Source organism: Pistacia vera, unplaced genomic scaffold, assembly GCF_008641045.1.
Source record: "Pistacia vera cultivar Batoury unplaced genomic scaffold, PisVer_v2 Contig506, whole genome shotgun sequence".
In the NCBI taxonomy this organism is placed as follows: domain Eukaryota; kingdom Viridiplantae; phylum Streptophyta; class Magnoliopsida; order Sapindales; family Anacardiaceae; genus Pistacia; species Pistacia vera.
The window spans coordinates 584,111-603,560 of NW_022196342.1; the positions used below are offsets into that span (position 1 = coordinate 584,111).

Below are 19,450 nucleotides of genomic sequence, written 5' to 3' on the forward strand. Positions count from 1 at the left end.
GAGAACTCCCAATCCCACCAGGATTGGGAGACTAGACAATCACTATTTAAATAGAGGCTAGCCCTCTCACAAGGTATATTACACTACACCTACAGGCCCCGGAGTTCTAACTTGAGAACTTCACATCATAGCCATAGTCACAGTCCCCGACCAGACTTCTGGTAACCTCTCTACTCCCTAACCCTCACTAAATCAGCATTTTAGCCTTGTTGACTTGAGCGTCGGAGTGCCTACGGCAAACACCAGCCCAGTGTTTTCCATTGCTTCACGTTTGTTTATTTACGTTTGCAGGTACAGCAGATCGCTAGTGGCCTCAACCTCACGGGATCAGACCCTCTTTCTGTACAGGTAGATTTTTACGTCTACAGTAATCTTACTAATATTTTAATTTAATAATTACTAATAATAAGATAATCAATATTTAAATATAAACTTTCAAGAGTAAAATAGAAATATGAAGGTAATATTGGATTCTTTATTCAAATTTCAAATCCAGCAAACAAACAAGGTAATAGAGACTCCAATACCCATTCCGTTATCAAATCTTTAAATCAAACAAGAGTCCTAAGCCCAAAAAACTTGCGCTTAAACACCATCACTCCACCAGTATCCTTAAGCCCAAGCCTAAGTCTAAGCCTAGGCCCAGGCCTTGGCCCAGGATCAAGCTCAAGACAAAATCATTGCCACCATGCCACAAAAGGAAAACAATAATAGTGATTACTTACTCACCCTCTCTGCGCGCCTTCAAAACGGATAAAGTCCCTCCTGTATCACTCTCTTTCTCCGAGCACCAAAGCCACTGAAGAAGAAGAAGAAGAACCAAACGGTCCAAAAATGTTACTGAATCCTAGTGGCCTCCATTCGAGGCGCTACTATCCACACTCTTCTCATTTCTCACTCTCCTCTCGCTGCAAGCTCTCTCTGTCTCCAAGTTGCCCTTGCTTCATCAATTCCAAAAAATCTTCCAAATTCCGCTTCCTATCTCTGCTTTTATCTCCAAGAAACTACACTGGGAGGTTTATTGTTAAAGCTTTGGCGCAAGAACCTCAAGTTTCGGATTCTGAGACGCTCACCGCGGATGCGCCGCCCTCTTTTCCTCAACCGGTGTCTGTCAAAATCCCCTACGGTGACAGACATGTTAGTTTTCTTCTCATTTGTACTTAATATTTATTTTTATTGATTTATTGATTTATTTATTTTTGGTGTTGTATTAGAGATAGACATGCCATTGTACATTCGTATGTATGTATAGCACAATTGATGCTTTCACATATTTTATTGGATTCAAATTTGGTTATAAGGACTTCTGAGCGGTGATAGAGATGATAGGAGAAGAGTAGAGTACATTCTTTATGTGACAAAGCTAATTTCAGAGATTCTTTATGGGCTTTAGTATCTTCTAAGTTCCGGGATGTCACTTCTTTCTTCATTTATTATGGTTGGGAAGGGGCAATTTTTTTATTTACCTTTTTAAATATAGGACCCTCTTATTTGTCCTAGTTTGTTGTTTTTGAGTTTTCTTGACCTTTTTAGTATAGTCTACTTGCAGATAGCGTGTTCACCTTTTTCTAAATCCTTTTTATTAATATATAAATCAGTTTCTTATAATGTAAGGTTCGGAATTTTGGAGAGGGAAAAATATTGTTGATAATTGAACTTTATGGTAGTGATTGAATAAGGAATTAAAAAAAATCAAGAGTTTCTTCACAAATTGCATTGAACAATTTTAATGTGTTAATGTAGAGAGCTTTGCTTTCTAAAGTGTTCTTCCCTTAAAGGCGAGAAATTAAGCTTTGAAATAAAATTTTGGGTTGCAAATTGGGGTTGTTCAATTATCTTTGAAATTGTATAGATTTACTGAATACCGTTATTGCTCCACAAGCAGTTTTTTTGACAGGAAATATTTCCTTGGAAACCCTTGCTTGTAACTAAAAAGAGAACTTTGTTTGATATTAGGTTCCATTCTTTACTAGAAGGTATATTATCATGAAATTTAGGTGTATTAGCTGTGTTTCTTCAACTAGTTTATGGAAGGCATGCCGTATTATGATGCTAAGTAATCTTCTTATGGGCAACACTCTTCTCTGTAAAAGTTTCATGTGAAGGCAAATAGAAGCTCAATAGTCTTTTAACCTTTTGTTTTCTGAATGACACAACCCTTGTAAGAAGATGTGCCAAATAGGCCCTTGACTCTTTTTTTTTTTTTTTTTTTTCCTTTTCTTTGTCTGTCTCTCTTTTTTGTTTTTACTTACAAGAAATGGAGTCTTGGTTTTCAATTCAGTGACTTTTTTCTGCTTTTAGAGAGTGCCATACATGCTTCTATTTTTGGTGAGAGGTGTACTAAAAATTGCTTCTTTGTAATTATGTAATTTTTTTTCTTTGTAGATTTTGGTTGAGACAGGTAATATGGGGAGACAAGCTAGTGCTGCTGTTACAGTGACAGATGGTGAAACTGTAAGTAATCACTTGCTCACAACGATTTACATAGTGTTCATATCTCATTTAAAGTTTTGAATTTTAAGTGCAAGTTTCTTAAACGACCTTTACAATTCATGCTTAAAAAGAATTAATGCTTGTAGATTGTCTTCACTTCTGTTTGTTTGGCGGATATTCCAAGTGAGCCTTCCGATTTTTTTCCTCTCTATGTAAATTATCAAGAGCGTTTTTCTGCAGCTGGTCGGACCAGGTGCATCTTGCTATGTTTGATCGATTTTTTTTTTATTTAAATTTAATCTCATTATTTTCTTGAAAAGGCCTAACTTTTTTTGCTTAATATCTGAAATTGCATCAGTGGAGGCTTTTTTAAACGAGAAGGGAGGACAAAGGATCATGAGGTGCAGGCTACTGCCTATTTCGTTTCTCTGATTTCAACTTGCAGTCAAAAACCGCTGGGTTATTTTGTAAAGCTTGAAGGATTCATTTCCATTTTACCAAGTTTTAATGCTTAAAATAATAATAATAATAATAAAAAAATAATAACTAGAAGAATAAACAACAGTTGTTACTCGAAAAAGGAAAAACAAAAAAGAATAAAAGAAAGAACTTTTCCATTTTATATGAAAACATATTTTTTTTTTTTTTTTTGAAGTTAGTATTGCTGCATCAATCACTTAGAGGTGAGCAATGTCCCATCAAACAGCTATATCTCCACAGTTCCGCATGCACAAGTATAGATAGGCATCATATATTGTTTTATATTCTTGACCTTACCTAGGAAGAATTCAAATATAGCAAACTTTCCAAATTCTGTAAAAACATGTTGTACGTTTAGTATTCAAATCTTTAACATCATTTCATGAGTTCTTATTATTGATAACTGTCAATCAAAACAACTGACGTAGCCTCTTAATATGATTCATCACCCAGAAGTTAGACATAATTTTTTGTGCTCTTATGACAATTATCATTTAGAAGATAACCTGCTGAATTTATAAAATAACCATTATTGAATGTTGATCAAAATGTGTATTGCATTAAACAATTGCACATCGTATGTGTAGACATAGTTTTCTTCTTTTGCATTGAAGTGGCTGCATATGCAGATATATATGGTGTGTTTTTAAGGTATTATGCGGCATTGTTGGCCTCTTTGTTGAGTTCTGTTTCTGCTTTCAAAAGCAAGTGCCACTGGCAATCTCTCTCTTGTTTTTTTATCTTTTGTTGAAAGTACTAGCAGTTCCTCTAGATATTAGTTTCTATTGCTTTCTAATTTTATTTATTTATATTAGTTGGTCATCATTGATGAGGGAGTATTCCTATATTAAATTTTCAAATTGGAATAAGCCTGGCTAGTATCTGTTAAAGTCTACATGCTTCTATGAAAAAGAAAACATTTTAATAATATGTAAAGAAAACTGTTGGATATCATAGTATTTTCAAAAATTAATTATATTTTTCCTTGTTAAATTTTTAGTCACTGGAAACCTTTTTACTTTCTGAAAAGAATGTGTCTTATTCTATTACCTGTGCCATTCTTGAACTAATTTGTTAGATAGGATTGTGCAGCTCAAAATGTGCTATAATGACATGAAAAGAAGTCATCTACCATTTAATTATTTGCAGAAATAAATATGGGTATCTTATTCATTATTTGAACTGAATTATTTGTTTATTTGTTTTTTATTATTGTTTTATTTGCCTTCGAGATTTTGTCATTCTCATCTATCAACTTTTGTAATCCTTTTTTTGTGTTGCATGCAGGTCCTTGTTTGTAGATTGATTGATCGGCCCCTACGCCCAACTATGCTTAAGGGCTTTTACCATGAAACTCAAATACTATCATGGGTATGGTCCTCTTGCATTCCTCTCGCAGAATTGTCACTTATAATTTTCCATTTAGTGGTGTTTTTTTTTTTTGGGTTGGGGGTTGGTTTTGAATCATGATATTTGGTGATATTTCAGTAACTATTACAATGAAAATGAAGGTTTGCTCTAAAATTTAATTTTGTATTTTATTGGTATATCATTGATTTATTTAAGTTGTTAACAAGGTGCAAAATCATATGAAAATGGTACTTTGTATGGTTATTATGGATATTGTGTATTTTAAACTATATATTATTAGTGCTGCCAACATTCAAATAATTGTTTAATTTGTTTAACTAGGATTAGAGATTATATGGTTATTTAGGGTCCATTTGTTTTTTTGGTCATAATATTTTTAATGTTTAGAAACGTGTTTGATATTCAAAATTTGTTTCTCCAGTTAAAAAACTATAGAAACTTGAGAAAAACAGAACTTTTTGCGTTTTATAATTTTATTATAGCTCTTTTGGATTGTATATGAAAACTATTTTTGAGAACGTTGCTACAAAATTGCTTTTTTTGAATTTCTGCTCTTGTTTTTGAAAAGGAAAAAAATCTATCTATGAATTAGTTGTCTACAAATAAATTGTACAAAAATAGCATAATATAGGTTAAAAGAATCAAAGATTCAAAAGCAAGTGATGAGAACATTTAAAAGGGTCTTGGTGGCAAAAAAATATGTATTAAAAAGTCTATGCAGTTACTGCTAACTGCCAACTATGATAGATAACGAGATAAGCCATATCTCGGAATTTAGAAGACATTTAGGTCTAGAATTTAAATTTTCCCCATAAACATTGAGCACTGTTGTCCTAGTTTATGATTCATTGATTGTATGGTGCCAATAGTGCTCTTTTGTTGGTACTTTTTTGGAAATCTTTATGCACTAGTAAGTGTGAGTTATTCTGTCCTTATCTTGTTGTCTGCATGCCTGATTTTGGTTAAAAAAATTTACCTTTATGCTTAACAGGTTTTGAGCTATGATGGTCTGCACTCCCCTGACGCTTTGTCAATTACAGCAGCTGGAGTAGCAGTGTGAGAATGATCAAATTTTTTTTTTTTACCTTATTCTCTAGGCAATTTGTAGAAGATTTATGATAGTATTTCAGGCATCTTTTCTGAATTTGTAATCATTGAAATACCACAGTGCTCTTTCGGAAGTGCCACATTCAAAAATAATCGTAGGAGTTCGAGTTGGTCTAGTTGGTGATAAGTTTGTTGTGAATCCAACAACAAAGGAGATGGATGACTCAGAGTTGGACTTGGTTTTGGCTGGCTCTGATGATGCAATATTGATGATAGAGGTGCGCTTTTAATTCTGAATTAAGCTACTGCAATCTTTTTGAAATTGAATTTCCTACTATAGAACAGTTAGCTGCAGATCTTATGTCTTCACTAATGTTCATAAAATAATTTGAATGGGATTGCATGCAATAGCCATGGAAGCCTTATTACTACAATTGAAGTTCATGGTTAGCTGTATGACTGATGAAAACAAGAGTTAATTATTGCTCCTTCAAGTAAATAGAGAAGTCTCTATTTGTTGTAAAATACATTATTCTTTGTAACATGTGACGAGTGTTAACTAAACTTTTTTTTTGTTCCTTCTAGAAAATGACATTCAATGTCAACAGTATGTTTTCACATCTTCATGATTGATGAATTCATAGATGGGAGTTGATTTTTGTTGAGACAATTGCCCTTTGATGATGCAAGTGGCCTTTGGGCATGCTTTGGTGTGACAGTGCCAATGGTTCTGTAGGGGCTGATGTGGCTTGGCTGTGCCCCATGGTGGCATGCTTACTAGGCACATGTCCTACAGTTTGCTTTTTGGTGTTTGTTTGGGCTTTGGTTACTAATGAATATCAGGATTCTTTTATTCTATTTATGCATGAGAATTGCTATGTTGTATTTTGTAAGTTATTATTACTATTTTAAGAATATAGTTCCTTATAAAAAAAAAAAAAAAAAAAATTGTTACTATTTTAAATTACATTTGCAAGCAGACAAGTCTATTGGAATATAGATTAGTGGAAACAAGGTCAAACCTGCAGGGAATGTTGAATTTCAGTAATCTAACGTAAATCTGAATTAATTTAATTACTTATCTAGTTAACCACAATTAATTGTGAATGGAATAAAATTAACTAACTAAGCTACACTTAAGTTCTATGAATTTAAAAGAAATTTAATCACTAAGAAATTATATTAATTCTTAATTTTCTAGTTATTAACTAATTTTTGAAGTTAACATGACAGTTGAGAATCAATCTACAATATATATATTTTTTAATTTTATTTATTTATTTTTATAAGAAATGAAGAAATGGTATTTTTATTTCTTTTATAAGAAACTATTGCACTATATTAAAGAAGAGATTGAATTAAGTGCATCATTGGACTAGAAATCCAGTAAGAAATAAAAAAAACTTAGAAAATGGGAACAATTTTATACAAAGGCAATGACAAAAATATGCTACCTAACGGAATTTGCTCTCCATAAAATGTGAGAGAAAGGGTGAAGTCATGATTTAATCCTGTTTGGTTGCAATTTATTTATTTATAATTAACAGCAACTATGCTTTGGTAATTTGGCTATTTGATTCATAGATGTGCAAAACTTTCTGGGTGCAGGGTTACTGTAATTTCCTTTCGGAAGAAAAATTGATTCAAGCGGTGAAAGTTGGGCAGGTTGTTTTTTCATCTAAGTATGTTGCTTATCTGCTATTTAATTATATCAGGCCGGTTTCTTTTTTGCTTATTAGAAATGAATTATGTGTGATCTCTGCTTGCTCTGTGATGTTTTCATAAGTATGTTTCATTTTATTGCATGCCAGTTGCGATCTTGTATGTAATCTTCTTTGATTTCCAGTACTTCTCATGACAAACTGTTATTTTAATGTTTATTGGGGATGTGCTCCCTGCTAAATAGGCCTGGGAGAGAAAAGATCGTGACTCTCTTTCTAATTCCTGTTTGTAAAGTTTTGCCTTTTCCGTCAGACTTTTGATTTTGTCATTGAAATCACAGAAATCAAGGTTGACATGCTTGTTGATAAATCTAGACATTTGGTTTTAGAAATGGTGTCAATGACCTAGAGGGTCCTTATGCATAATTTTTCATCATATCATATTGCATTGAAGTTCACTTACATTATGAAGCTGATATATTTAATTGTCTTTTGGTTATTCACTATTGTGAAAGCAGTAGGCAATGCTGAATTACATAGTTGGTTTGGTTTTTCTTCAAAACTGTGACTAGATTAAAGACCATAGATACATATTTGAGCCACTAGTTATAACAGTATACAGAGTTTTAAAGTTTTGTCCTCATTTTACATTGGCCAATATTTGGGGCCTGCGTCACAAAATCAGGACTTCTTTATCTGTTATTTGTTTATGTTATTTCTGCCAACTCTATAAGATCTATTGACTTAACTTTATTGATTTACTTTTAAGAGAAAATTAAAATTTTTTGGCCTTTGTTTAATATTAAATATCTTTATTGTTCTAAATTAAAGAGATATTTCAGTTTCTTCAAGATTGTTTTATGGTATCAAAGAATGTGATAACTTGAAGGCTTTGTGACTTCGAGGTCTCTGAAATGGGGCCTTGTATCATTTTATCTTGGAATCCTTTTACACCTTCTTCTATAAAGAAATTGATGGGCTTGATTGAGGCAATGACGCCATCCATGCCTCTACTTGTAGAAATAATTGTAGGAGGATGCCCCTTCATTATGCAAAACTATGAGTAACCTCTTGAAGGTGCTTACAGATTTTCTTATGAAATTTTCACATAGTTACAATTTATATAATCGTTTACTCTTTAGATTTTTTCTAGAAACAATCTAACTTTATTGCTTCTTCTTACTTCTGGAATTTTAAAGTTCTTGTGTTAAACACTTGTGACAATATCATTGACTTAAAAATAATTAGAAAGACTGAACAAGCTATCCACAAAAGTTAGGATCCATCTAAAGGATCATAAAAAAGAAAAAGAAAAAAAGAAACACCCATACTTGTGTCAGAACAAGATGCTCATGTCTGTGTCTACAAACCATTGATTTTATTGCTTTCAAAAAAGTTTTCTTTTATGCCTTGTTTCTTTCTTTATGTAGCAGTATCACTATTTTTCAGGATCCTTGCATTAGCTCACCAAATAATGCTTTATGGCTTGTGATTAATCTCTTTAAGCAGAAGTTTCACCTTTGCATTTTTTGTTCTTCTTTTAAGGGTTTTCTTGTAAAATTAGAGGTGGTAACCAGGCATTTATTTGATACTTATTCCTGTAATTGCACAATATTTCTTGCTTATTTATTTAAAGATATAATTAAGACTTTCATGGTTTAATTGTCCTCAAATGTATTGAATGTGAGTGCTAGAGCCTTCTTTACATACGTTTTGAGTATTTTGTTAGTCCATGTGGTTAAAGGTAATCATGCAAAGTTGTATTTTTCCAATACTATGCTACCAGCAAGTAAATGCTGATTCTTTGAGATAATAAATTGGGTTATATAGATTGAATGTTTTCTTTTATGGGTTGGTAGACAAAAGATGGGTTTCTTTCCAATTATACTTTTTGAGGGGTGATTCAGTATTTAATCTTTTTCTTTTTCTGTTTTTAATGCTGTCCTTTTATGTTTAGTGATGGAAGATTATGATAGGCCAACTTAGTATTTTGTGGGACAATTATTCTTTTTTCAAATTTTATAGATATGCTTAAACTTTACCTTTTCAATGTTAATACTCACCTTTCTCTTTTTGACTGATACCAGGATGCAGTACGGGCAATTTGTAATGAGGTGGAAGCTCTAGTTAAGAAGTGTGGTAAACCAAAAATGCTTGACACTATCAAATTACCACCTCCAGAGCTATATAAGCACGTTGAAGTAAATATTTTTTTTTTTTCCTCTTTTTATGGGATAAGCAAATGTCTATAAATATTTCCTTTAATGGTTTTAGTCATATTTTTATTGTTTTAGATTTTCCTTTGTTTTTGCTTATGTGTAGCAATTTATGTAAAGCTCTAAAATGGTTGCAGAAGGTAGCATTTAGTTTCTTAACTGATGGCGACATAAAGAAGTATTTGATGTTGGTCATAACGCTGATGGTTCGAGGGATTCAACATAAAACAAGAGAAATCTAAGTATTTTTTTTAATTAAATAAAATAATCTATTAAACATGTGAGACGTACAGAAATTCTGGAGTCGTACTTGAGATTCATATTTGTCATACTAAATTGATTAGTGTCCCCATTAATCTTTTAAAAGTAGGCTAGAAGTGAAATAGTCTTGCTTGTTGAAAATTGTTTAGGAAACCTTTAAAATTGGCACTGTAAGATCTTTGAAGGAGATATCTATCTTACAAATTCATTCTGTAATTTTATGCTCTTTTTCTTATTTTCTTTTTCTTTTTTTAAATCTTTGTCTTGTGAAAAATAATAAGTGGTAATCTATTTATTATTTACCATTTCCAGGAAATTGTTGGTGAGGACTTGGTGAAAGTGCTACAAATCAAGAACAAAATACCACGAAGAAAGGCTCTCACAGCATTGGAAGAAAAAGTTCAAACAATACTTACAGAGAAGGGATATGTCAGTAAAGATGAAACTGTTGGAACTACTGAATTAGTACCAGATTTGTTTGAGGATGAAGATGAGGATGAGGAAGTTGTTCTGGATGGTGAAGTAGATGAAGGTGATGTCCACATAAGGCCAATTCCACGGAAATCCATTCCCTTGGTAAACATGCTTGTCATTTGATTTTGAACCTACCATGTATGATTCATCTTGGCAATAAGCTATGAATTCTAATATTTCGTCCAAGAAATGAACTTTTGCATTCTTTCTTCTATGTTATTGAACTTCTATCAATTTTTATACTGCAGCTCAAGTTTTTAACTATATATTTTATGGTTCTCCTTTTCTAGCTGTATTCTGAGGTAGATGTGAAGCTGGTGTTTAAAGATGTTACATCCAAATTCCTACGGAGACGTATTGTGGAGGTATTTAGTTTGCTTTCAGTCATATCTAAATAAATGCTTCTCCAAGTAGTTTTAGATTTATGAATAACATCTATTAGATCTCTTGTTCCATCAAAACAGTTGACTGAAATTAAAAACTTTATAATATTTCTTTATGAAAATTTAGAATGTTCCAACCTGAATTTTGGAATGTTGAACATTTCAGTTTTTTTCATTGACAGAATCAATGTTTCACCAAACTTTTGAGGATGTGACTTTAGTTTTAAAATTTTTATTTTAAAAAATAGCATCACTGATCGAATTTATTTGATGTATAATGGAAGCTGTCAAGTTCTTACCAAGCGTGATATTCTTTGTTTGATGTTTACCTTGATCATTTGAAAACTACCATATAGCTCCTATCACTTCAGAAATGATGTGCCTTACTAGAAAGTACAGAACATTCTTTGCTCCAGTGGACTGGATCTTTTGTCCAGCAAATTTGTTTACTTCTAAGTGTATGTCTGATATCTATTTTTTTTTTTTCATTGCAACTGTTACAGGGAGGAAAAAGAAGTGATGGACGATATGCAGATGGAATACGCCCAATCAACTCAAGATGTGGATTACTTCCTAGGGCACATGGAAGTGCTCTTTTCACCCGTGGTGAAACACAGGTTTGGAAATACATGCACGTCATTATGTTCATCTATCAAAATTGGATAACAATATCTTTCTATACAGTTTTTTGAGCATGGTGCCTGCTGTTAGAATATTAATCCCAATCCTAATTCTAATGAAAGTTAGGTTTGGGATTTCCTAGTCAAAAGTAGGATTGGAAGTATTATTCTAACACCTACAATTCTGTTCTCACTGCTCCTTTTGTTTGTCTAATACCTTTTCATCCTTTTCAGGCATTGGCTGTGGTTACACTTGGGGATAAACAAATGGCACAAAGGATAGACAATCTTGTGGGCGATGATGATGTGAAGAGTTTCTACCTTCAGGTTTGAGAAGATTTTTGTTTAATTATTTGTATAATTATAAATTTTGGCATCCTTACCAAAACAAAAAGTAGATGCTTTATGTTACTAATGGCTGTGCATTTGCTTTTCATAAAATATTTAGTACACATTCCCTCCATCATCTGTTGGGGAGGTTGGACGGATTGGAGCACCTAGTAGAAGAGAAATTGGTCATGGAACACTCGCTGAGCGAGCTCTTGAACCTATATTGCCTTCTGAAGATAAATTTCCATATACTATACGTGTAGAGAGTACCATCACTGAAGCTGCGCTCCTCAAGGTGGTTTCTTCTTCTTCTTCTTCTTCTTCTTTTTTTTTTTTTTTTTTTCATTTCTTTTTATCATTCTGAAATCAGAAACATGTATATAAATATCTCTTTGTATATTTATTTATATACTACTGCTATGTTTTGAGTATATTCAAATCCTTTGATAACATGTTCCAACTTTTTGCACGAGCAATCAACTTACCCCTTTCCTCCAATCTCCTTTTGTAACTGCACTAGAAGTCATTTTCTGTATTGATCTTTGCATTTAATACTTAACATCTGGCTTCATGGCATAATAGCATGGCCTCTGTTTGTGGAGGTTGCTTGGCATTGCAAGATGCTGGGGTTCCAATAAAGTGCTCTATTGCTGGGATAGCAATGGGTATGGTATTGGACACTGAAGAATTTGGGGGAGATGGAGCACCACTAATTCTCTCTGACATAACTGGATCTGAAGATGCATCTGGAGATATGGATTTTAAGGTCGTATTTACTGGAATTCCTATGTTATTTGTATTATAGTGATTTTGATTAGGGGGTTTTATGATGCTTATAGTTGAAATTTGTAAAAAGTTTTTTCCTCATTTAGAATTGTGATTACAGGTTGCTGGAAATGAAGATGGTGTAACTGCATTTCAGATGGACATAAAGGTTACTTATCATTCAAATTTGAACTCATGTAGCTTATGATTCTTGGAATTTTTCACTTTGTTTGATAAGTGTAAGTTATAGTTAAGACTTGTTTTTAATTACAGGTGGGAGGAATTACTTTACCAGTTATGGAAAAGGCACTTCTACAGGCTAAAGATGGCCGCAGACGTATTCTTGGTGAAGTTCACAAACATGTTCTTTAGAAGTGATGCAATACTGTTTTTGTATAAAATTGATATGTGGAACTTGGAATGTTAACCTTGTGGCCCTAAAACTAGTTAAAAGAATTATCAAGTGTCAAGGTGTTATTTCTACTTGTCTTGACATTGACAGGATTAGTTTTTTGGATAGGATCCAGGTATCCTTTTCCACGTGCTTGACCTTTTTCATCTGCCCTCCAAAATTTTAGTGTTATATACTTTTTTTTATGTGATAGAAATTGTTCTTCAAAGAAACACAAACAAACTTAGAATTCTGGAGCACATGCTTGCATTGGAATATTACTACCGCTGGCATAACATAGCATATACCAACATAGATTTTTTGTTAAAAGAGAAAAAAAATGTAGAAAAGGAAAAATTTGTGATTCCTGGAATCGCATTCTGTGGGAGCTGTCTTCTCTGTAAAAATCTAGAGTGTACAAATTAAGCTTTCTTGAGATTTCCTTGGAATTCTTGTCTTCTTATTTCCTTGGGCTCTTACGTCTATTCGATAATACCACATGTGTCAGTACATGGGATGCATCCATTTTCATTCTTTAACAATTTCATTAAAAGGCAAAAAAGAATGATCACCATCTAACCATTTGCGGCATTTTGAAATATTAAAAGATTTGACTGTCCTAAATACGGTATCTTTTCCTTTTGAGTGTTTTTCAGTGGTTGTCAGTTCAATCTACATAATTTTGTTCATTATTTATTTCTTAGTTGAGTATAGCTAAGGTGACCTAACTAATTTTCTATCTCCTCTGCTAATTCTTTTTTTTGTGCTTCTATTTAATGATTCAGCTGAAATGATAAAGTGCTCACCTCCCCCTACAAATAGGCTTTCTAAGTATGCCCCAGTGATTCACATTATGAAGGTTTGTTTATTTCTAATGGACCAATTAGTTGGATAGTCAGTTGATATGATAATCCTTGGTACATAATTTTCTCCTTGGTTATTGTGATGATGTTTTACAGGTCAGTCCAGAGAAAATTAACCTCATCATTGGATCTGGTGGGAAGAAGGTGAAGAGTATTATTGAAGAAACTGGAGTAGAGGCTATTGAGACTGAAGATGATGGAACAGTAAGATTGGACTTGGGCCTCATCTTTCTTTGAGTCTCTTTTTTTTTCAAGATCTTTTCATTACTGCTGTTTCTAATGTATGAGCTGTTTTCAGGTAAAAATTACTGCAAAGGATTTATCATGTCTAGAGAAATCCAAAGCCATTATTAGTAATCTGACAATGGTCCCAACTGTTGGTGATATTTATAGGTATCTCTTTCTTGGTTATTACTATTATTATTATCTTAAAATTCTTTCAACCTTTCCTTAATCTTTAAACAAGCACTGAAAATAGTTGAAATAGGTGATATCAAGTAACCATTTATCCCAAAAGCATAAGCTGATAGGAAATGCCCAATATAACATTAAAACCAACACTTCCCTCATTTACATAGTCAAATCTAATTTACAGGACTTGTTGTATAGATCCAATACACAAACGCAATTGGATTAAGAACCAGTTCCAACTCACATTGTTATAATTTAATTAATAGACTGGCAACATTCGAAAAGAAAACATCTTGAGTAATTATTTATCCCAAAAGTTTGAGCAAATAAGAAAGACCTTAATAATAGTATTTAAATTTTAACAGCACTTGGTTCCACATTATGTTGTGAAGAAAATGTTTTAAAACCATGCATCAAAGAAAGCGCATGCCAAAGGATTTGCACGCTCAAATTTGTAAAGTGTACCCAAGTCAGTTACCTTTGAGATGTGGGATAGGGAACGCTCTCTTGATTTTTCTATTTATGGAAACTTTATGCTTCCCTTATGTTTTTCTTGGTTGACTATGAAGTGGGAAAGTCTTTGACTCTTTGGATCTTAAATCAGGAATTGTGAGATCAAATCAATTGCACCTTATGGAGTTTTTGTTGAGATAGCCCCTGGGCGCGAGGTATATTTCCTCCCAATTTGTTTGCAGTGCATATATTATTTTTTCTTTCTTTTTTCTTCTTATTCTTTTTTTGGTAAAAATTGGCCATTGTACTGTCCTGTAGCATTTGACAACCATACTTAAACTGATCTGGAGTATTTTTCTATTTGATTATGAAAGTAAAATTCCTAATGTGTCTATTTTGATCCTGCAGGGGCTTTGCCATATTAGTGAGCTGAGTTCAAATTGGCTTCCAAAGGCGGAAGATGTAAGCATATATACTGTGCTCCACTCGTTTTCCTTTTATTTATTTAATTATTTATTATAAGGGAAATTGCTATGTTGCAGACTAATTTTTTGGTCATGTCCAATGTTAAACTTGTAACTGGAACATGACATTGGAATATTAAACATAAACTTATAACGTAATGTGGTGGTACAAGTTGATTTTGATGATAAGTGTGTGTTCCATATTATAAATATGATGTTGTAGACTACAAGAGGTTTCATTTTCATTACCATTCCAGTATTGTAGTATGACCCCTATAATTACTCTTGTGATTGTTATAGTTATTATTGTACTATTACTATCAATATACTTGTTTTGTCGAAGAAATATTTAGATGTCACAGTGAAATGATTGTTGTGCTATTGTATCATTACAGGCTGTTAAAGTTGGAGACCGAATTGATGTTAAGCTTATTGAGGTTTGGCATTTTCTTTTTCTTATACATTAACAAAAGCAGTCAGAAGTTATACAGAAATGTAGCATTATTTTAATGGAAAATAGGTTTTTCCTGTACAGATGAGAAAGGGCTTTTATTGGTACATATCTAATTTTCTTTCAGTTTGAATATTACCCTTGTTTAACCTTAATATTCCAAGAGTTCGACCGCTTGATTTCTTTCCTGATAAACAATATTTATCTTGAAGAAAAGAAAAAGAAAATAAAATATGAGGAGTTAATAGAAAAAAGTTCAATCTTGATTCAAAGCCTAGTTGTTAACCTCTCAAATTTTTTGGATTCCTAAATAGAATGCTTGTATGTCAATGAGAAGATTTATTCAAGCCATTATTTCCATGGTTATGTATAGACATCTATTTTGATGGTATTCACTGGTAATGATAGATTTTACCTATGTTGACTAGTAATAAGTGGGATGGTTGACAATGGACTACATTCCCCTATTGCTGTGATGATTATGTAAATTCATTGATGATTAATTAGTTTTCACTCACATGCCATTTTTAACCTGATTGGTCCAAACTAAACCAGCTTGATTTAAAAAGATTTTGCTTGGTTTCAGTTAGTCATATATATTGGTTGATTTGTGTTACATTTTGACCAACTGACCCATGCACACCCCTTATTGTCCTTGAAGAAGTTTGTTTCTACGACTGTTAGTTACTCAGAAGAATTTCTCTCCCACTACTTGAGCATTTCATAGGTAAATGATAAAGGACAACTTCGCCTTAGCCACAAAGCACTACTTCCAGAAACAAATGCTGAGAATCCTCCTGCAAAGCCAGATACAGGAGATTCCACCAAAGATGTTGCAGCTTCAAGTAAAACTGATAGGAGTATGCCAAAAAAATCTGTGAGTGTATTGAAGGATGGTGCTGCTGAGGAGAAGATACAACATCCAAAGGATACAGTTGGCACTCAAAAGGCTGTGAGCTCCTCGAAAGGCAATACTACAGAGGACACTCTACTCTCACAGAAAAAGGTCAAGGCCATTAAGAGAACTGGAAGCCCTTCAAAAGAGGTCTCCCCTATTAACAAAGAAAGGACAAAGAAGAGCACAGGTAAAGCAGTTAGTAGTATCTCTAAGAAAGACGGAAGCAGCTTAGTTGATGGAGAGGCGAAAGTTGGATAATGAGTATTATTTCCAGTTTCAGTGACAAGATTGGTCCCCTTAGTTTATGGTGATAATGATGATGGAAGAGCCTCCATGCTGACAATAAATTTGGTATGAGCTACTCTCACTCACTCTCTCTCTCTCTCCCTCCTCTATTTGTGTGTGTGTCTGCCTGCGTGCATGTGCGTGTCTCTCTCCTTTCATGCATACATGCATGTGCTTTGTACATTCATACATAAATCCATCCCACAACTCTGTGCAAACAAACGTCCCTCTGAGACTTAAGAGTGTAAAAAAATTGTCACATAATAGTAAAACAATATTACACTCTTTTTCAATTGTTTCCAAGGTTAGGGGCTTCAAGTATAGTTTGACGAAATTTGTTTCTAGTGGAGCTTCAGAACATAGTATAATTGACCCCCTCGCCTATTCTTATTAATTAGTTCTAGCTTTGATTGCTCATGTTGAAGAACCCTAATGTTGTTCTTACTTCCCTGTGTCGATAGGGGTGTGAATGGGCTGCACGATGGTAGTGATCACCTGCCTATCTGAAAGTGCAAATCAGTGCTTTTCAAATATTAAGCAGGAGTGGAACCTAAGGCGATATATAGCTCTGTCATCATATGTTTCTTTGAGAGGTAATGTGTGCTGCAGATGTTCTAAAGAAGTTGATGCATACCATACATTTTATTTTTGGGGAATTGGGGCAAGTAAAAACATCTGCTAGAATACATGGAATTTTGTTGTATCATTAACTGCAACAGCCATTTCTTTCATAATGTTAATCTCCATCTCTTTCTCTTTGGCCTTTTTGTTTATTGTTAACGTCAAAAGAAAAGTTCTAATTTTGGATAATTTATTAAGTTGATTATATTCATTAGCTATATTTATTTTTGTATTTCTCAAAGTTAGGATTACACATGCATTTCTCAAGGTAGTAGCTTGTTACCTTATTTATTTATTTATTTTAATAACCGGGGGTCTCTGGACTAGCTTGTGTGTACTTTAATTAATCTCTTGAGACCTTAGAACTACTGATTGGGTAAGAGCTCCAATGACTACCTCTATTAGGGGCTCCAGGAATTCAAACTCGAGAGACCATGTAAATTTAGATTATCATTTGTTCTTTTACTATTATGTTATCCAATAGTGGTTAGTGGTTTGTTACTTTAACAGATAAAAACTTTTGACCTTCATTTAATAAAGAGCAATTGTCACATGAATGTTTAAATTAAAAAAAAAAAATGAACAGTTTGGCTTTGGGATTTAATTCTGGTACTCCTTATGACTGGTAATATTAATTTTATCAATACGATGGATAATCAAACTATTTCTAAGTTTTATATAACCCAAAGGAAGTGAATAAGGTCTTTAACACTGTTTTAAAACCTAGCTTGAGTAGATCGGTTCGACCAGTTAAACTGCAACTTGGAGGCTGGGTTGGGTTTTGAAAGGCTAAAAACCGGTTAATGCAATTCACCCGGTATGACCCACAGTTGGACTGGGGTTATTGTAGTAGCCAACCGTCGGACCAAGCGATTTTGTCCCAAAACTAGGTCATTGCATATTGTTAATTCCTGATCCCTTTTCTTTCCATTTCAATTTTTGTTGGTATAATCCACGACAGATATTCATTTTCTTGTACACATTTCCAATCAATGAGAGTGGGAGAACAAAAAAACTTGGTCCTATAAAATCAGTTTCGCTTATAAAACATGACAAAGCCACAACACAACCAATCTCGTTATAAAACAAATAACCAGTAGGTAGTGGGTAGGAGTGACTTGGGTTTTTGCAAAACAAGAGATGCTCAAATGCCTTTGTGAAGATGCAAGGTGAAGATCGAAGATGTCATTCTTAATGGTGAAGATACAAGATGCAAGTCGCTTGGATTGAGAGAACCAATGAAGAAGCAATGTGAAGATTGAAGATGTCATTCTTAAAGGTTGTGGGCAGCTACAACACCACGATATGGTAGTCGGCGTAGCCTCTCTGTGGAATCAGGAAGGGCGTAGGTGCGGCCATGCCATACGCTGCCATTTAGAAGGCACCCACACTGGCGGCCAAGAGGATGAGAAAATACCTAAATTTAGGGTTGTAGTGTGTTCAGTTCATTTTATGCCCCTTGAGTCCTGGATGCTTGTGAGGTTTGTTTAAGTCAAAATTGTCTTTTCAATTTATTTATTTATTTTTACATTTTATTGGATCTTCATTTCTTATTAAGGCAAAAAAGATAATAGAATCAGAGAAATAATTTCAATTCTGGTTATTATTTAATGGGACATGTTGATGTAATTTATATTTTTTATTCTTCTCTTGGCATACAAATTTCTAATTAATTAATTATCGTGTTGGCTACTGTAAGCAAATATCCATAATTATGTAGATACTCCTATACTCTAAAGATTAAATGAATTAAAAATAGTAGAACAAAATGATATTACCTGAATACCCTTGTAAATAAATTAAAACAAATCTTTTAAAATCTGCTGAGCAAAACTGTAAAAATGTCGAAAATATATCTAAAACGCAATTTTTATAGTGCTTTATATTACAGAGGCGTAAATTTACAGTAAGCCTTCGTATGGTTCTCCAAATTACTGGACAACTGTTGGTTTGGAAAAAATAGACTGTAGGCTATAATGTATTAAGCTTCGTCAATAAAAATCTGTTAAATTGAGAAATGATCATTTTTTTTTTGTCAAATAAAGTGTAACAAATCAAATATTACATTAAAACTTATCAAGCTTTCACTCAACAATCGTACATAAACTTGAATGAAAACTTATTAACTAATTTCAATTTTTTTCACAAACTTTTTAAATTAGTCAATAATCATCAATCTACTTGACGCTATAGGGGTTATAGGTAAGAGTGTAAACGAGCCGAGCCGAGTTTTAGGCTAATCAAGCTTGGCTTGATTGCTATAGTTTCGAGCTTGAGATTGATGAGTTTGAAAATTTGAGCTCGAGCTCGATGATAAAATTTCGAGTTCGAGCTCGACGTTGAAATTCGAGTTCGAGCTCTAGCTCACAAATAAAAACTCTCAAATTCTCCACTTTTCCGCTATCCCAATCAAGTTTTTCAAGCTCAAGCTTGAGCTTTTCGAGCCAAAATCTGACGAGCTCGAACTCAGCTCGACACTGTAGCCAAGCCAAGCTGAGCTTGAGCTTTTATGCGAGCAGCTCAGCTCGGCTGACACCCCTTGTCATAGGTAAACTAGGAAGCGTGAAAGTTT

The 19,450-nt window shown here is 33.4% G+C and overlaps 1 protein-coding gene across 1 annotated transcript; it reads left to right on the forward strand.

Moving 5' to 3' along the window:
• The first annotated feature begins 720 nt into the window (after positions 1 to 720).
• Positions 721 to 17,015, forward strand: LOC116105851 (polyribonucleotide nucleotidyltransferase 1, chloroplastic). The gene is made up of 26 exons (XM_031392246.1): positions 721 to 1,137; positions 2,386 to 2,454; positions 2,580 to 2,686; positions 2,792 to 2,834; positions 4,201 to 4,284; positions 5,276 to 5,340; positions 5,453 to 5,609; positions 6,940 to 6,996; positions 9,080 to 9,193; positions 9,782 to 10,045; positions 10,234 to 10,308; positions 10,830 to 10,943; positions 11,181 to 11,273; positions 11,395 to 11,555; positions 11,841 to 12,042; positions 12,163 to 12,210; positions 12,315 to 12,387; positions 13,218 to 13,291; positions 13,392 to 13,499; positions 13,594 to 13,688; positions 14,311 to 14,374; positions 14,568 to 14,621; positions 15,019 to 15,060; positions 15,802 to 16,159; positions 16,247 to 16,323; positions 16,719 to 17,015. Exons 1-26 carry the CDS (start codon positions 835 to 837, stop codon positions 16,743 to 16,745), a joined length of 2,928 nt encoding a protein of 975 aa, XP_031248106.1. The 5' UTR covers positions 721 to 834; the 3' UTR covers positions 16,746 to 17,015.
• The last annotated feature ends 2,435 nt before the right edge of the window (positions 17,016 to 19,450 follow it).

Bases quoted from the DNA above. Each gene is read 5' to 3' on its own strand.
- LOC116105851 (XM_031392246.1), top strand. From the start codon at position 835: ATGTTACTGAATCCTAGTGGCCTCCATTCGAGGCGCTACTATCCACAC. The intron at 6,997-9,079 runs GTTGTTTTTTCA...GACTGATACCAG, and splicing joins AAGCGGTGAAAGTTGGGCAG to GATGCAGTACGGGCAATTTG. The intron at 12,388-13,217 runs GTGAAGTTCACA...TTAATGATTCAG, and splicing joins TGGCCGCAGACGTATTCTTG to CTGAAATGATAAAGTGCTCA.